General features: G+C 58.6%; 1 protein-coding gene across 2 annotated transcripts in view; it reads right to left on the bottom strand.

The window, feature by feature from the left end:
* RPTOR (regulatory associated protein of MTOR complex 1) overlaps positions 1-15,643 on the bottom strand; it is a 59,179-nt gene extending 43,536 nt beyond the window's left edge. Inside the window, exon 1 of one of the 2 annotated variants that reach the window (XM_049776134.1) lies at positions 15,447-15,643. In XM_049776134.1, coding sequence (XP_049632091.1) covers positions 15,447-15,608 — 162 coding nt within the window. In that variant the 5' untranslated portion in view covers positions 15,609-15,643. The remainder of the gene's footprint in view (positions 1-15,446) is intronic. The other variant, XM_049776133.1, reaches the window with a different exon arrangement.
* Positions 15,644-17,763: the final 2,120 nt, after the last annotated feature.

Genomic DNA, 17,763 nt, shown 5'->3' with positions numbered 1-17,763 from the left:
CTCTGACCTGATCACAACACATGTTCCCCAAGGGCTGTGAGGCCCCAGAGGCCAGACCAGCCTCTGCCTCTAACATCATGTGGGGCAAAGGAGAAAGGCGCAGAGAGTGGAACTAAGCCACACCCGGGAGGGTTATCCCCACCCAGTATGCTGCAGAAAGGATGCCTGCAGGCGGTGTGGACAGAGCCAGGTCGGGGCACGATGTGAGCAGTGCCGGGCGCTCAGAGGTGGTCACTCTTGGCTTTGCACTAATGTGTGTTCCTGGTGTCTGAGTTTCCGAGCAGCCTTTGAAACGCTCCAGATTGATGGAGTTTAATAAACAGCGAGAGCAGAGAGAATGAAAGGGCCGTCACATTTACTATGCCCACAACTGCACGGAAGCGTGCACGATCACACCCGGGCTCTGCAGCACTCCCTCTGCAGCCGAATCGTCACAGCACTGTCCCCACGCTACCCCAGGGGCTGACAGCCAAGCAGAAGGCACACAGGGCCACGGCCTACCTTCAGCTCAGCCCTCACAGTCCCTGCAGTGGGGCGCAGAGGAGCCGGCAGCCCCCCAATGCCGGTCAGGAAGCACCCACACTCTAGAGCTCATTCAGGGTCCCGGCAAGGTCTCGCCGTCAGCCTGGACGGGGCAGCTCAATCCTTGGGACCAGGAGTGGATGATATACAGAGCTCCTCTGATGTTCGTGACAGGGCGGGCAGAGACTAAGCCACCCAGGGAGGGCTGGAGGTATCACCACCCGTGGAGCTGGCATGGGCCTGCCAGGAGCACCCACCTCGGACCTCACTGTGCCCGTCATTACTGAGGCCTGGCTGATTGGGAAGGCACATGCAGCTCCAGGCAGACCCAGGCCATATCCGGGGCTTCCTCTCCGTCTACAGGGCCTGAACATGAGTCGCTTGGACAGCGAGGGAGGAAACCATCCCATGGGTGTTCCCGGTGGGCCATGGGGTGCATGCCCAGGAATGCCCAGCCTGCCCCTGCCCAGCCCTCGGGGCTTGTCTTCAACTGCTCTGATGGTGCGAAGAAGCCAGAGCAGGTGGGCAGGGCAGTTCATGGGGACAGGACCAGGGGCGGGGCAAGATGGGGCCGAGGGAGACCTGAGGCTCTCTGGCCTGGGACCAGCATCAGAGGAAACAGTCTCAGCCGGAATTTCTGCGAGACAAGCTGGCCCGGCCCGACATTTCGGAAGGAGCCATGAAAATTCAGACTAACGATGCGGCAGTGGACGAGGGTCCAGCTCTGTGCTCAGGGATCACTCCTCGAAGAGCTCAAGGGACTCCACGGGATGCCAGGATGGAACGGGGACCAGATGTGTGCATACGCCCCCCCAAGCACACATACTGACATATGCACACGTGTACAAATGTACACATGCATGCACATGCCTACAGACATGAACATGTGTGTCCCTTATCTACACATGTATGCCCATGTACATCCATACACAGGTGTGCCCACTCATGCACGTGCCCACGCACACCACCCGCTCTCAGTCCCAGCCGCCTCCTCCTGACACAGGGGCCTTGGACTGAGGCGTCTTTGCTCCGGCCTCGGAACCACCCCCGCACCAGAGGCGTGGGCCCACAGACGGGCTGTGTGGGTGGCAGGAGGAGACAAGGCGCTGATCATTGAACAGGGCTTAGGCCTGGAGAAGGTGGCAGCAGAGATGGCAGCGGGGATCGAGGGAGGGGTTCGCCAGGGCACAGGGGCTCTGGCGAGAGTGGAGATGGGGTTGGGATGGGGTCAAGTGGGGCCAGGAGGAAGGCACTGAGGCTGGTCTGTTTGAATTGGGGTCCAAGGCCGACTCTGAAGGAGGTTCCTGGACTGGCAGGCCTCAGGCAGCGTCGGAGGCAGGGACCGAGCAGGGTCTCTGGATGATTCGTCCCCCGGCCTGCTCACACGCTCTGTGGCTCCACAGGCTCTGGTGCTGTCAGATTCCACATCAAGAATGAGGATTTTCCAGGCCCACTCCCCGTGTTCCTGAAGGGGCCTGACTACCCTGTGTGTGTGTGGCCTGGGTGCTGGGGCTGCAGGGAGCCCACAGGGGAGAGCTGGGGTAGCCCTTGGGCTACCCAACTCTGCCTACTGCCCACTGGACTAGGGTAGCCCATGTCTGGCTCTCAGCCGTCCCCTCCCTCCTTATCCCCACAAATTACCACAGGTGCCGAGGAGCCTCAGCAAAGGCGTTTTCTGAGGAGAAGTTGGGAGAGCTGGCAGGACTCAGATGCCAATCTGCCCTCCACAGCGATGTCTCCAGGCTCAGCAGCCACGGCTTTCAGCCATGCGCCCACCCAAGTGCCCACACTCGTCCGTGGTGTGGGATTGTCCGGGCTGGCCCTGAGCCTCACCCCATCTGTCTCTGAGTCCCCCCAGTTTCCCTGTTCAGTTCTGCTCTAGGCCCCAGGGCCGTGCCAGTGCTGGCAGCTGGTTTCGGGGGACATGGCTCCCTCCACTGTTGCTACTTTGTGTCACGTGTGTGAAAGGGAAGAACCAGAAAAGAGGTGTAGGTCCTCCACACCACGCCAGGACTTGCTGAGGCGACCACATGGACCCGGGAGGCAGTCCCTCCGCCCTGCACGTCCTGCCGGGGTTGTTCCTGGTACCACAGATGGGCTGCCCCCGACCCACTAGGAGTGACTTCCTAGCACTGCAATGGGAGAACAGTCCAGATGTGAGACCAGAAGAGTTGGGGTGCCTTAGCTGGGCGGGATCCAGGACCCAGAAACAGAAGAACGATTGAGCTGTGTGTGCTTTACCAGGCCCTGAAGACAAAGGGGTGCTGACAAGCAAAGAAGTGTGGCTCCCGGGCCAGAGAGATAGCATGGAGGTAAGGCGTTTGCCTTTCATGCAGAAGGTCATCGGTTCAAATCCCGGCATCCCATATGGTCCCCCGTGCCTGCCAGGAGCAATTTCTGAGCATGGAGCCAGGAGTAACTCCTGAGCACTGCCGGGTGTGACCCAAAAAAAAGAAGTATGGCTCCCAGACCCAGGAACAGGGCCCAGGGAGCCCCAAAGCCTTAGGTCTCCCTGCTGGCTGAACTGGGAGTAACCTCTGAGGACACAACTCCAGGTGACAAGGCTGACACCATGGGGCAGGGGAGCTGCAAGCGAAGGACGAGCCATGATGGCAAAGGTTTCCCGTGCAGGGCCACCCGCTGAAGCCCAAGGCCATGAACCAGGACGGATGATGGACGGATAAAGACAGAATCCTCCCTCAAATATAACTCTCCCTCACCCTCCCTCTGTCTTTTTTCTCTCCCTCCCTCTCTTTCTCGATCTCCTTCCTTCCCTCCCTCTCTTTCTCGATCTCCTTCCTTCCCTCCCTCTCTCTTGGCTCTCCACTCCCCACACTGCTCCCCACTGCTGGACAAGCCTTAGCTCCAAGGATGCACTTACCTGTCCCAGGGAGTGGCCAGATGGGCTGGCCCCAAAGGTCAGTGGTGTCTGCGGGACCTGCCCAACACAGCCCCTTCCCCAGTCCAGCACCCCAACTGCCTTAATGCTCCCAGTTTCAGCCTAGAGCAAGCTATTATCAGGCCTTCTTCCTTCTACTGGGCCCAGGAAGTGGAAAGACTATCCCCCCTGCCCAGGAAGAGTCCTCCCAACTGCAGCCCCACCCAGACTGCAGGCAGATTCCTGAGGCAACACAGGAGCAGGCGCCCTGAGGGGTGGGGCTCAGGCTACCCAGAGGTCCTGCTGTGAGGCTGCAGGAGCAACCACCAGGCTCGCCTGATCAGGGCCCAGAGGTGAAGGAGAAGGAGCCCTCATGAACCAGGCCAGGACCAAACCAGTCAGCCTGACCACAAGGGCAATGGACAGATAAAGCTAGAAGGCAGGGCCCAGAGCCATGGAGCAACAGGTGGGGGTGCCTGCCTCACATGCTGACCCACACTTCATCCGGGCATCCCCTGGTTCCCCCAAGCATTGCCAGGAGAGATCCCTAAGCACCACTGGGGGTTGGAACCCAAAGACAAAATAAACACCTCTCAGTGAGGAGACACCATTTTCCACAGCCAGACCCCTCCTCTCAGGCCACACCCCCAAGCTGCACAAGCACCTGGAGACACAGGCTTGTAGTAACCAGTACCTGCCCCCATATATCCCACCACTGACCCCCACATTCTCTCCACACGGGGCAAAGTGGGCCTCGGGGATGTCACTAGCATGGCAGATAGCAGTAGCACCAGTGTGCCAGCATCAAGCCCAAGCCAGGATTTCCAGGGCCTGCGCAGCCCGGCCTGCTGGGTCAAGGCACAGAAGGAGCTGTGCCAGGACACGTCCTGCCACGAGAAGATCCTGGGCACTGCCCCACATGAACAGGGCTCGGACGTGAAGCCTGCCTGGCAGGACCCCTCTGCTCACGGGCACTGCCTTAGGTGGGCTGCAGACCCTGCCTGGAGCAGGGCCTGGGTGCAAACCTAGTGTCAAGGTCAGGCCAGTGGCATCTGCAGAGCTACAGAGCAGCATGGACATGGTGGCTTGAGCGCCCAGGAAGGACAGGGGGACTCAAAGCCTGGAAAAGGCGGCTCAAGCACCCAGGAAGGGCCAGCAGAGTCGTGACCCCTCCCCCAGACCTCTCTCCCCTCTGGTCTGCAGTTGACTTGGATGACTCGCAGCTCATCTGAGGGGCCGGAACTCGGCAGCATCAGTCAACACCCGACCTGCCTGAGATGGCTCGTGTCCATGAAGCCAGTGACTCACCGGCTCCCCAAGACTTGATTCAACTCCAGTTCCGGCGCAAATTCTCATTTCTCACAGCACACGTTCCCTAAGTGAGTAGCAATCTGGCTGACCTGCACTTGGCCCTTCACCCGGCCTGACCTGGTGACCCTGGAGGCCCTGGACCTGGTGACCCTGGTGACCCTGGAGGCCATAGGGCTCAGGTCTACACCTCCTCCTGCCCCAGGAAGACCTGGAGCAACACTGCCCGGGGAGCCAAGTGGCCAGGAGTGCTCTGGGCCAGCCGTACCCAGAGGGTACGTTAATTGTAACGCAGATGAGGAAGGTCCCAGGATGAATGTTGGTGCCATGACTATGTCAGAATCACAAACCCCAGGCTGGAGCCACACATGCATTTGCCTTGCATGCAGATGGCCCAGGTTCAATCCTCAGCTCATAAGGGCCCCCAAGCACCACCAGGAGTGATTTTTTTATTTTTGGTTTGGTTTTTGGATCACTCTTGGGGGGCGTCGGAGCTCAGGGGTTACTCCTGGCTCTGTGCTCAGAAATCGCTCCTGACAGGTTCGGGGGACCATATGGAATGCTGAGAGTCAAACCCGGGTCCACCCTGGGTCATGTGGTGTGTGGGTGTGTGTGTGTGTGTGTGTGTGTGTGTGTGTGTGTGTGTGTGTGTGTGTGTGGTGTATGTGTCATGTGGTGTGTGTGTGTGTGTGTGTGTGTGTGTGTGTGTGTGTGTGTGTGTGGTTTTTGGATCACACCCAGCAGCGCTCAGGGGTTACTCTTGGCTCCAGGCTCAGAAATCGCTCCTGGCAGGCTTGGGGACCATATGGAATGCCGGGATTCAAATCACTGTCCTTGTGCCTGCCTCTCCAGCCCCTCCCAGGAGTGATTCTTGAGCACAGAGCCAGTAGTCAGCCCTGAGCACCACTGGGCGTAGCCCCAAATAAAGCCCAAAACATGTTTGGAATAAATTAAAGGGGCTGGAGAGAGAGCACAGTGTGTAAGACGCTGGCCTGGCACACACCAGACCTGGCTCAGTCCTGGCATTTCATGGGGTCCCCTGAGACAGCTAGGTGTGGGCCCCTCACCCCGCTTAAAATCACTTTCTCCTGTGGCCTCGGAGCAATGGTGCAGTGGTAGGGCCTTTGCATGCGGCTGACCTAGGTTGTATCTCGGTTTAATCCCAGGCATTCCATATGGTCCCCCAAGTCAGGAGCAATTTCTGAGCACATAACCAGGAGTAACCCCTGAGCGTCACCAGGTGTGGCCCAAAAACATCCCCCCCGCAAAAAAAAAAAAAAAAAATATCACCCTCTCCTCAGGCCAGACAGACCCCAGCAGGGCCTCCAGAGAAAAGGCTGACGTTTCTCCATCACAAGATGTACAAGCGGGACCAGAGAGACAGCATGGAGGTAAGGTGTTTGCCTCTCATGCAGAAGGACGGTGGTACAAATCCCGGCATCCCATAAGGTTCCCTGTGCCTGCCAGGGGCTATTTCTGAGCATAGAGCCAGGAGTAACCCCTGAGCGCTGCCGGGTGTGACCCAAAAACCAAAACCAAAAAAAAAAAAAAAAAAACAAAACCAAAAACAAGAGGAACAAGCCCAGGTCTGAGGTGAAGAGGATCACCAAGAGTCACAGTGTGGCAGGCCGGGATGAGCAGACCTACATGGCCATGGGCAGCACTGGGCAGCCAGGGCACCACTGAACCACTGTCCCAGCCACACAGCACCGCAGTCCCTGAGTGTCCCCATCGTGGCTCAAGGCGTCATTACATGCAGCATGTGATGGAACGGTGACATTTCGATGAGATACTCTATGTGTCTGACTGGGGCCAAGACAGAGCGCAGCAGGGCTGGAGGGAGGACCAGGGAGAGTGGAGTGAGGGCAGCGAGGTAAGCTGGCCAGGACACTGGGGGGCACCGGGAAGCTGGACAAACGGGGTCTCCCCCTGACTATATCTGACTCCCTCAGACAGTACAGAGAAAGGAAAACGGTAGCCAGCAGGGCCTTGTGGTGGCTCCGCCTTCTGTGATGACCCTGTCACAAACAGGAGAGGGATTTGCGCCCTGTCACCACATGCCCAGCCTGGGCCCAGCCACAGATGTCTGCAGGAAGGCAAGGATCAGAGTTAAAGGGTCCGTGTCGAGTCTGGGTCTGAGTCAGAATGGAGTAGTCGCACACACACCTGCGCACAGCACACATACACATGCACACGCGCGCGCGCACACACACACACACGTGCACCTGCCCAGCCCAGCAGGATTATGGAGCTTCAGGAGGCCCTGCCACCAAGGAACGTCCAACCCAGAACACTCCAACTACTCCTCGTTGGGCATAGGCCTGTGACTCCTGCCACAGCCAGGGTTTCGGGCCCAGGAGAAGGGGCACTGGGACCTCGGAGCTTCACCTGAAGGCCACAGAACTGCACTCAAATGACTTTACTACCAAAATTGATTGGATGGAGGGATAGAGCCTATAGGACGGAGCTGAGATCGTCATACGATCTTCGGAGCCACGTCCTCGCCCTCATGACTTGGACAAGGACAAAGTGCCTCGCTGGAAAGGACAAGGGCCCCTCGCTCCAGCACAGCTGGGACCACCTGACACGCAAGAATTTGGTGGGCAGATAGCTGGTCTGAGTCCCCAGCCTCAGGGGACTACCAGGGGCAATCCCTGAGAACTGAGCCTGGAGTCCCTGGAGTCTCCTTCAGCAGCACTCGGAGTGGCCCAACATATTCCCTTAGTTTGGAAATCAGGGCTGGAGAAATAGCAATGGATAAGGAGTTGCCTCAACCTCACTTAGCCCCTGACATGGCATAGGCTAGATGTATGTTCTTTTTTTTTGGTTTTTGGACCATACCAGTGATGCTCAGGAGTTACTCCTGGCTATGCGCTCAGAAATCACTCCTGGCTTGGGGGGCCATATGGGACACCAGGATCGAATCGAGGTCCATCCTGGGTAGGATCCAATAGGTGGGATCCTGGAGCACAGAGCAGGGAACGACTCCAGCAAATACTGACAATGACGGTAATAAGTAAAGAAGGGAAGGGGGAGGCAGGAGAAGGGATGCTGGAGCAAACCGGCACTCAGATGCCCTCAGCATGGCAGCCCTGCCACCTCCTGGGGGCCAGAACAGTGCAAAGGGGCCACAGTGAACATCACACAAGGAGGCACAGCAGGAGGACTCTGCCAGTTCTCGAGCATCTGGCAGGAGCGTCCAGGAATCGGGGCCGGCAGCACATGGTGGCAGGGCTAGTGGGGACGGGGGACACAGGGTCACAGGGACACGGGCCAGTCTCAACCCTCATAGGCCACGGCCCAGCATCCTGGCAAGTCACCAAGCTAGACTCTATGAGAATCTGGCAGGATTCTCAAAAGATGGGAATGACTAAAATGAATTTTTGTGGGTGTTTTTCTAGTTTTGGGGACATACCCAGCTGCACTCAGAACTCACCCAGGGTTGATGCGTGCTAGGCCAGCACCTTAACTCCTGTCCCATCTCCCCAATCTCTAAATTCCACTTATAATTGAGAACTAAAACAAAGAAAATGCTCTGAAAGTCTAAATCAAATTTTTCTTTGATTCACTTCAAAGCCGGCTCATGCTTGGCAGGTGCACGCACCCTCCCTGTCATTGCTTTGGGAGCACTTCCAGATCCCTCCATGGCTCACGTTATTCATGGTGGGAGCCTTCCTGAACGAGTGCGAGCAATGCCTGGGGAGTAACAGATAAGAGGCAGTGGGGCAGGAAGGGGCCTGAACGAACGGACCTGGCCTGAGCTGCCTGGGGCAGCCAGTGTTCCACGGGACAGCAATGTGGACAGACACTGGGGCAGCACACGGGCCGCACCCTGGGTGAGTTGATGGACAAGGCCAGGGAACAGCATGCAGGGGGCAGCCAGCAGGTACAGGGGGGGGCAGCAGGGCAATGGCTGCAGCACTAGCAGGTGGACAGGAAGGCAGAGCAGGGGCCAGCAGGAGCCAAGTACGTGTGGAAAGGATCTGCCAGGTCAGGGCTGGGTCAAGTTGTCTCCTCACCAGCTCTTAGTACACACTGATAACACGGCACTGATGCCTGATACATGTTCTTTCTTTTCTTTGGTTTTTCGGGCCACACCCGTTTGATGCTCAGGGGTTACTCCTGGCTAAGTGCTCAGGAATTGCCCCTGGCTTTGGGGGACCATATGGGACGCCGGGGGATCGAACTGCAGTCTTTCCTTGGCTAGAGCTCGCAAGGCAGACACCTTACCTCTAGCACCACCTCACCGGCCCCCTTTTTTTGGTTTTTGGGCCACACCCTGTGATGCTCAGGGGTTACTCCTGGCTATGTGCTCAGAAATCACTTCTGGTTTGGGGGACCATATAGGACACCAGGGATCGAACCAAGGTCCGTCCTGGGTCAGTTGCATGCAAGGCAAATGCCCTACTGCTGTGCTATTGCTCTGGCCCCTAGTGCATGTTCTTTATTTTTGTTTGTTAAAGCCAGTCAAATTGAGCACTGGCGGGGTTATATACCAACTTTTGTGATACTATCGTTAATAAGTTCTATAAACCACTGCCATTGAACCAGACAAGCATTCTTCTTTTTTTTTTTTTTTTGGTTTTTGGGTCACACCCGGCAGCGCTCAGGGGTTACTCCTGGCTCTACGCTCATAAATTGCTCCTGGCAGGCTCGGGGACCATATGGGATGCCGGGATTCAAACCACCATACTGGATCGGCTTTGTGCAAGGCAGACACCCTACCACTGTGCTGTCTCTCTGGCCCTGAACTCTGTTTTTATATGGTCCCAAAACAAACAAACAATATGTGAGACCAGACGATCCTCCAGAAAGCTGATGCTCCGTGAAGGGGTGATCACGCCCATCTTATAGGTTCCTGTCCGCTATCACCATGGAAGGCTGGGTGCAGTCACCGAACCCTCACAGGAGACTGTCACATCTGCCTCGGGAGGCCACATGACAAAGGGCCCAACTAGACCTGCAGCCCAAATACACGAATTTGGTTCCTATCTGAATATTTCATGGCCCTCCAGCCCACCTGGCCTCAGAAAGGCGGAATGAACACAAAAGCCCCCATCATGTTGGGAGACATGCTGTGTCCGACTTTAAGTTGGATCTGGGAATGGCCCTCCTGAGGGTTTTCGGGGGGGGGGGGGGAGTAGACACTCAAGCCCACAGCACATGCTGCCTGCCCGTCACAGGTCCTCCCGTCAGTGCAAGCAGCCAACCTGGCACTGCACATAACCTCAACAGCTGGGTTCTCCACCCCAGCATCCTGGGCAGAAACGACAGGGTGACCCTGTCACAGCTATACCCCGAGCCTGCCAGGAGCCATTTCTGAGTGTAGAGCCAGGAGTAACCCCTGAGTGCTGCCGGGTTTGATTCCAAAACAAAAACAAACCAGTGCATAAAAGCAAGGAGGGATCCCTTGTCACAGACTGGGGATCCTGCACATTCATACCAGCTCATTAGGATGTACCACTGAATTACAAAATAAGACAGAGAGGGCCTGGAGAGATAGCACAGCGGTGTTTGCCTTACAAGCAGCCGATCCAAGACCAACGGTGGTTGATTCGAATCCCAGTGTCCCATACAGTCCCCCGTGCCTGCCGGGAGCTATTTCTGAGCAGACAGCCAGGAGTAACCCCTGAGCACCGTCGGGTGTGGCCCAAACACCAAAAAAAAAAAAAAAAAGACAGAGATGGTGTAAAGTAATGGAAAGGAAACCTTGTCTGCAGAGAATTCAACCCAAGAAAGGCTCAAAGAGCACTTCACAGCTCATCTATGCTGAAGCGGCCGCCCATGGCCTAGCTGTTCATGATCAACCTGGGGTCTCCGAGTCCTGACTCTAGGGCTCCTCTCTAACACATTCACACACATGCATATGCACTATCCCCTAAATAGGCACTCACACACACTTACAAGCATGGAGACACTTTCACACTCACATATACTCACATACACACAAGCCCTCTTCACATGCAGCTGTTGCTCTCACTCGCGGCCCCCAGCCCATCCCAGTCATCCCGCTGCACCCCCAGCACCCAAATGGGCAAGGTAGTGGCCAAGGGGTCCAGCCAGCAGCAGCAGGAAAAGTGCAGCCCCACTGCTCGAGCCTTTCTGTGCCCACGACCCAGCCAGGCCAACAAGACACCCTGGAAGTCCCTGGCCAGGGCCCATCTTTCGACAGGTTCTGGCAACTGTAGGAAGTGGTCCAAAAGCAGCAGGATTACTTCCTGCCTCCCAAGACCCCTGAGTGATGGACGTTACCCCAAGGGCAGCAGGCCAGGTTGGCACTGGGGGACAATGACTGTGGCTATGGTTCATGACAGAGGGAGGGCGGGGTCTCCCTCCTGTCCCCCAGCACACACACGAGTCTCCAACCACATCAGCCACCACCAGGACGGACATGCTAGAGCTGCTGCCTGATCCCATTCCTGGGAAGACTCAGATATGCCGGGGCCACAGTGTGGTGAGGAGACCTACATCAGGACCCAGCAAACACCTCACCGGTCTGACACCTCAGGGCAGAAGGGGCTCCCAGGCAGGGCAGGACAGGGAAAGGTCCGGTGACCCCGCGGTGATGCTGGGCATAGCGCACCATCCTCATCCGCTTGTGCTGCACCCCTTAAGTGCTTCCTATGCCCCACATCCTCTCCAGGCCTGGACCCCCTGAGCACCTGAGCTTGACTCGACAGAGGCAGCGGCCGTGGAGTTGGGAGACAGGGCTCCCCATAGAGCTCTGTCCACATCTCCTATCTGTTCCAGTCTGTTCTAGAAACGAGAGCAGAGTGCCTCCAGCCAGGCACCCCACCCCATAGTGGAGCGCCCCATGGTCTCTGGGGCGCATGAGCAACAGCAGTGCCGACCGGAGTGCATCTAAATATAACCCTGAGCGGGCCCAGGCGAGCGCCACGTTCCAGCTGCCAGGACGAGCCACACGACCAGCCACGGGGGATGTGGCACATTTTCAAAGCAGCTCAAAAATTCCACAGAGCTGGGCCCCTGTGGCTCAAGAAAGGGATGCAGGACCCAGGCAGACTCACACCACAGTGCTCCTGCTGGGTCTCCACACACTGGGGAGCCTGCCCCACTCCTGTGAGCAGGTCAGCTGGGCCGAGACATAGATGCGCTCAGAGTAACCGAGTGTGGGGCAGGAGCCGGGCCCCACAACCAAGCTCTCCCATCACGGCCTTCACATGTGGGGCTTCAGGGGGCAAGTCCGCCTTCCCACAAGCCCAAAGAGAGGAGCGAGCACACGGGGCTGAGACTACAGACACCTGCCCTGTCCACACAGGCCTTCCTGCAGCAGCGACTGCAATAGGGCTGGAGGCCACGCACAAAACCATTCCCTCTCACACATGACCGTAATCGCCCGGCTCTTCCCTCCTGCTCTAGTGAGAGCGCACCTCTCGGGGCCCTGAACTCAAGGAGTACTGAGTCTCAAGCAGGACAGCTGAGCACTGGGCTGAGGACAGCTTGAGCAGGACAGGTGGGCCCACACTCAGCAGTACTGTCTGGAATGAGCCTGAGTGAAAGGGGGGGCTGTCACCTAATCTCTCCCTAACCCCTCAGGCCTCTTCCTCCCATCAGGGTGTCAGACCCACTTCTGCTTCCTGCCCGGCAAGGAGGCTCCCCCATTTTGACATTTGATGTTCACCGGCAAAGTTGGTCCGCTCTTCTCACTTAAGAACATGCTTTCGGGGCCGGGCGGTGGCCCTAAAAGGGGCCGGGCAGTGGCGCTAAAGGTAAGGTGCCTGCCTTGCCTGCGCTAGCCTTGGACGGACCGCGGTTCGATCCCCCGGTGTCCCATATGGTCCCCCAAGCCAGGAGCAACTTCTGAGCACATAGCCAGGAGTAACCCCTGAGCGTTACCGGGTGTGGCCCAAAAACCAAAAAAAAAAAAAAGATCATTCTTGCCGACATCAAACAAATGTTCTAGGAAAAGTTGTTTCAAAGATCCGCTGGGAAGTGGTAGTGGCGGGCCTGAGGGCGGGGCCTCACGGAGAAGGCGTGTCTAGTGGAGTTGGGGCCTCACAATGAAGGCTGACCTCCTGGAGTGGAGAAGGAGGGGCGGCGTGAGGGCAGGGCTTATGGGGGCGGGGTTGCCCGAGAGGCGTGGTCTCTTGGAGGCGGAGCCTATCTGGGGGCGGGGCCTCACGGGAGGACGTGGGAAAGTGGATCCAGGGGATTGTTGGGCTAAGACACGGCACCATCTCTGAGGACCTCCACCAGCCCTGTGTTCTCTGGCAGGGCTGCGGATGCGGAACACAGCAGGGCGCAGAGAAAAGCCAGAGCCTGACCCGGTCACACAGCAGGGCCTGGTGGGATCCAGCTTCTCACATCGCCCAGGACTCACAGGAGCACCTCGTTGCCGGGAGCAGAAGGGCTGGAGGCAGGAACAAACAGGCTTTCCAGAGCTTCCCTTGCCTTTGCAGGCTCAAAGAAGTCCTGGGAAACTCGTGACTGTTCCCAAAGCAGCTGAGAGCCCAGAAGCGTCTGCCAGTTGTGCCATCTGCCCCATACCCCAGTGTTCTGTCCTGGCTATATACGGGTGCACCCAGAGCACACACCCCTGCTCACCAAGCCCGCATGCTAGAGTCAGGACTTCCCTAGTCACATCCTTTCCATCCTTCTAAGTACACGGGGGCCCCACGCCCCACGCGGCAGCCGGGAAGGCAGCCCAGCACAGGAAGACACTCCCAGCAAGGAGTGCAACCCAGCCCAGCTGCCATTGGCCCCATCATGGCTTCTATTCCATCAGAGGCTCGCACCAAGGCCAAAGTTGCTGTTCAGACTTCACAGACCCCTGAAAGCTCTGTTCCCCTTCCCCTCCAGACTGCAGCAGGGCGAGGCTGTGCCGTGAGGCCTCACACTTGAGGACACACTGTGGTACGGTTTGTCCTGCCTGACCGTTTGTTTCTAAATCCTGCCTCTTCTCACTCCAGACAAGATGTTACCTTGCAGCAGCCTTGAGCGAGCCCATGTTCACTCACAAAACTGCGGCTCCTGGACACGGGCCTTCACTTGGGCCGAGGCAGCAGCCCCCATTCAGCCAAGTGCATACAAAGGTCCTGCCCCATGACAGCGGCCGGGGGAGGAGGGAAAACAGCTGCTCAGGGCTGCAGTGAAATCCTCGCTGGATGGGCTGGGACCCAAGGCAGTGACGGGGAAGCCAGTGTGCAGGAGGGACAAGTCCTGGCCTCTGTAAGAACTGGAGAGGAGGTGGCCCAGGCTGAAGTCGAGAAGTGGCAAGGGCTCTTCAGGGTGCCACAGAGAGGACACCCTGGACAGAAGTACTGGGCAGGGAGCAGTCCTGGGAGGAAGGACGCAACTCGGGAAGTTCTGGGAGGGAGACCTCAGCACAGGGACAACCTAGGCAGGTGGCTCCCACATGGGCCCTGGGCCAGAGGCAGCAGTCAGGAATAGAGCCCTCTGTCCACCACTAATGATGGCTGGGTGGGAGCCACTAGAGGCCACAGACAGATAAGGTGGCAGCTGCCTACTGGGAAGAATGGGAGAGAGACAGATTTGGATTTGAAAGATTTCGTCTGCAGCAGGAGGCAGGCCAGGCATGGGGAAGCCAGGGAAACTTAATGGCAGAAGCCAGCAGGTTATGTCCAGATGAGAAGAGGCCAAAGGGCAGGGAAGGGCACAGAGGCCACAGAAGGGGGAGAAGGTGAGGGATGGGGGAGAGGACAGGATAGGGGAGAGAGAGTCTGGCTGAGACCCACTACCCAGGTTGGAGCTGCAGCAGTCTGTCTACCACCCTTCCTTCCTCCCTCCCTTCCTCTGCTTCCTTCTTTCCTCTCCTGCCCTCTCCCTTTCTTCATCTTCCTTTCTCCTTCCCGGAAGACTAAAGTGAGAAACTGGTCTAAACCCCTGGTACAGCCACCTCGAACAGGAAGGGGACCCTCAAGCCCCAGAGGTCCACAGTCCCTGCGTGACCTGGAAGGCCCTAGCCAGACAGTGACTGGCTGTCCCTAAAAGGTGCTTTCATTTCAAGGTCAGCAAAAAGCCTACTGGTTAGTTTGGGGAGTTTGCACACGATTACATAACTTAGGACACCAGATGGAATCGCCTTTTAAGTAAGGGGTGGGGGGACACACCATCCAAATAGAGGGAAAAGATTAAGAGCTACTGAAAGAAAAAAAAAATAATAAAAACCTTTCCCAGTGACCCAACTCTGAACTTTGACAGAGCCTGGAGACCAGCTTTCTCTCGGGATCCCCAAACCACTCAGTTGGAGGAGACAGATTCTCCGCAGCCGTGGGTGGCAACCAAACACCATTGGGGTGGGCAGGGTAGCAGGTGTCACACCTGCCCCAGCCTACGGGGACACTTCAAACAATCCTGCGCGCTTTCCCGAGAGCAAAGCCCCCAGCAGCGTCCCGCGGGGCAGGGAGGGCAAATCCCCGAGCAAACTAGGACAGGAGCAAAGTGGGGGGCTGCGTGGGAGAAGGAGCCCTGAGAAGGGGGGACAGGGCAGAGCAAAGCTGAGCTGCGGGCCACTACCCGCCGCACTCCTAGACGGGACCCCCGCAAGCAGCAGCGCGTGCGCGGGCTCCCCGGGACAGCGCCGTAGGGGGGCGCCGCTGCGCAGAGACAGGGGGAGAGGGCGTTCCCGCCGAGGAAGGCGCGGGGCTCGTGGAAGGGAGGAACTTCGGGGGAACTTTGCGCCCATGCGCCCGCCTGCCTGCCTCCATGTCCCGCTCCAGGGGGCCGCGGGTGCGGGAGGGAGGCAGGGTCCTCTCACCCGGTCCTTCATCCGCCAGCTCTGCGCCAACGACTTGGAGCCCTCGATCTTCTCGCAGTGCCGCTTCTTCATGAAGGCCAGCGGCAGGTTCCAGTCGCTGAGGTCGGCGTCGGGGTCGTCGCCGAGCCCCAGGAGGGGCGCCGGCAGCAGCTCGGGCTCCATCGGGGTCCGGGGCAGCAGGCGCTCGAGGACCTCCAGCCTGGGAGCGTGCGGACGGCGGGGCCGGGCGCGGGGCTGCCAGGCGCGCCCGGGGGCCGAGGCCCGAGCTGGCACCGGCACCGGCACCGGCGGGCGCCGCTCCAGGCCGCGCCGACCCGCTCGGGACCGAGGAGCCCGGCGGCGGGGAGGGAGCCCTCGCGGGGCGTCGCGGGGCGTCCGTCTCTCGGGCTCCGCCGGCCGAGCTCAGCCCCGCGGCTCGCGCACCCGCCCGGCCCGGCCCATCGTGCGCCCCGCAGCGCCCGGCCCTGCTCTCCGCGCCCGCGCGGCTCGCTCCGGCCCAGAACGCGTCCCCGAGCAGCGGGGGACACTCGCAGGCAGCGGGGCTCGCGGGGAGGCGGCCTCCGGGCGTCGGGAGCTTTGCCCTCTGCTTGGAAGCGACGGTCCGACTCTCACATCAGCACGTCATGGGGGACGCCATCTTGCCGGGCCCGGCATGCACCGCGCTCTACGGCGGCGCCCGCGGGACACACTTCCTCCGTCTCGGGCCGCGCGCTCCGCCAGGCGCTCGGGGACCCGGGGCTCGGTCGCCATGGTTACCGCCTCCCTCCTCCCGCCCGCCTGTCTCCATCCCTTCCCTGCATCCCTGCATCCCCGCGGCCCGCCTGCACCCGCCGCCGCCGCCGCCGCGCGCCTCCCAGCCCGTCCTGCGAACGAAGCAACGATGCCCGGCTAATTAATTTAGAAGCACGCTTCGTCCTGCCGCTGTCAGGCGGACCTCCCGGGATGAAAGGGATCGCCCCAGTTCTTAGGGATTGGGGCCAAGCGCCGCACCTGCCTTTTGCAAAGCCTCGGCAATGTTTTATTACAAAGGGAGACGCGGCGGGGAAGAGGGGGAGCTCTGATAGCCCCGCACAATAGCAATCAGATTGCCTTTGGTTCATGTTTCTCTGGAGCTACCTAGTGGAAAAGCTTTTTTCTTTTTTTCTTTTCTGGTTTGATTCGGAGTTTTTGCTCAATGCATCTTATTCCCCGAGAGCTTATTTTCATGTGGCTACAACCTCGCGTGCAGGCGACGAAAAGCCTGGCGGAGGCCTTGTTCCCTTCTCTGGGGGAGGCAGGCAGCAAGGACAACAGCCTTCAGTTCCTAGTGTCGGGGAGCAGCCAGCCTCCCTCCCTCAGTCTGGGCTCTGGCCTCACAGCACCTGGTTCTGGCTCCTTTCCATCTCCGTGGAGGACCTGCAGGGCCTTGTTACAGACCAGAGTTCCCCCTAACGCAGAGTGAAGCTAGCTAGCCCCAGGAAGGATCCTGCTGCACTGTGATCCCCAGGGCTGGTCAGAAATGACCCTTCTCTGGAACTGGAGTCATTCCACATGTCCAGGACTCATCCAAAACCTCAGTGTAGAGGGCTGGAGAGATACAACAGGGCCCGATGTACTTGCCTTCCACGCCTTCCACCCCGGTTCCAACCCCCCAACACCACCGTCACCAAGCATGGCCCCAGTAATAACTAAATCAAACCAGGCTGAAGGAGGAGCTAGGGTTGGGCCAGGACTTTAGGTCCAAGGAGACTGAGGGGGGGGTGAGGCCAGAGTCTGTCTGTCCATCTGTCTGTCTCTCTCAGAAGTAGAAGCCCACCATTGGGCCGGGAAGGTGGCGCTAGAGGTAAGGTGTCTGCCTTACAAGCGCTAGCCAAGGAACGGACCGCGGTTCGATCCCCGGTGTCCCATATGGTCCCCCCAAGCCAGGGGCGATTTCTGAGCACATAGCCAGGAGTAACCCCTGAGCGTCAAATGGGTGTGGCCCAAAAACCAAAAAAAAAAAGAAGTAGAAGCCCACCACCATTGCTCTCTGCACCATGCCTGGAACCCTCCGCACACATAGGACCAGTGTGGAAGATTCTTCCACCTGACACAGAACCCTGCCATCCCCCCTCCTGTCTCCTGGGTGTGAGAAATGGGCCCCAGAAGCAGGAGGCCACTGAAGACCCTTATCAGCTGGGGGTCCGAGCTGACATTCTTCAGACATTCGCAAAGACTCAGTACCATGTCCCGCCCCACCCATGAGTGAATCTGAAGGAACCAGGGGACTCCCTAAACACGGTTTATGTTCAGGCTTGGTGGACCCCCCAGCAGGCCCAGATGAGACCCAAACCTCCTA

This window comes from Suncus etruscus, chromosome 1, assembly GCF_024139225.1.
Source record: "Suncus etruscus isolate mSunEtr1 chromosome 1, mSunEtr1.pri.cur, whole genome shotgun sequence".
In the NCBI taxonomy this organism is placed as follows: Eukaryota; Metazoa; Chordata; class Mammalia; order Eulipotyphla; family Soricidae; genus Suncus; species Suncus etruscus.
Note: the sequence above shows the minus strand (reverse complement) of the source record. Positions and strands in the feature narration are given on the sequence as shown.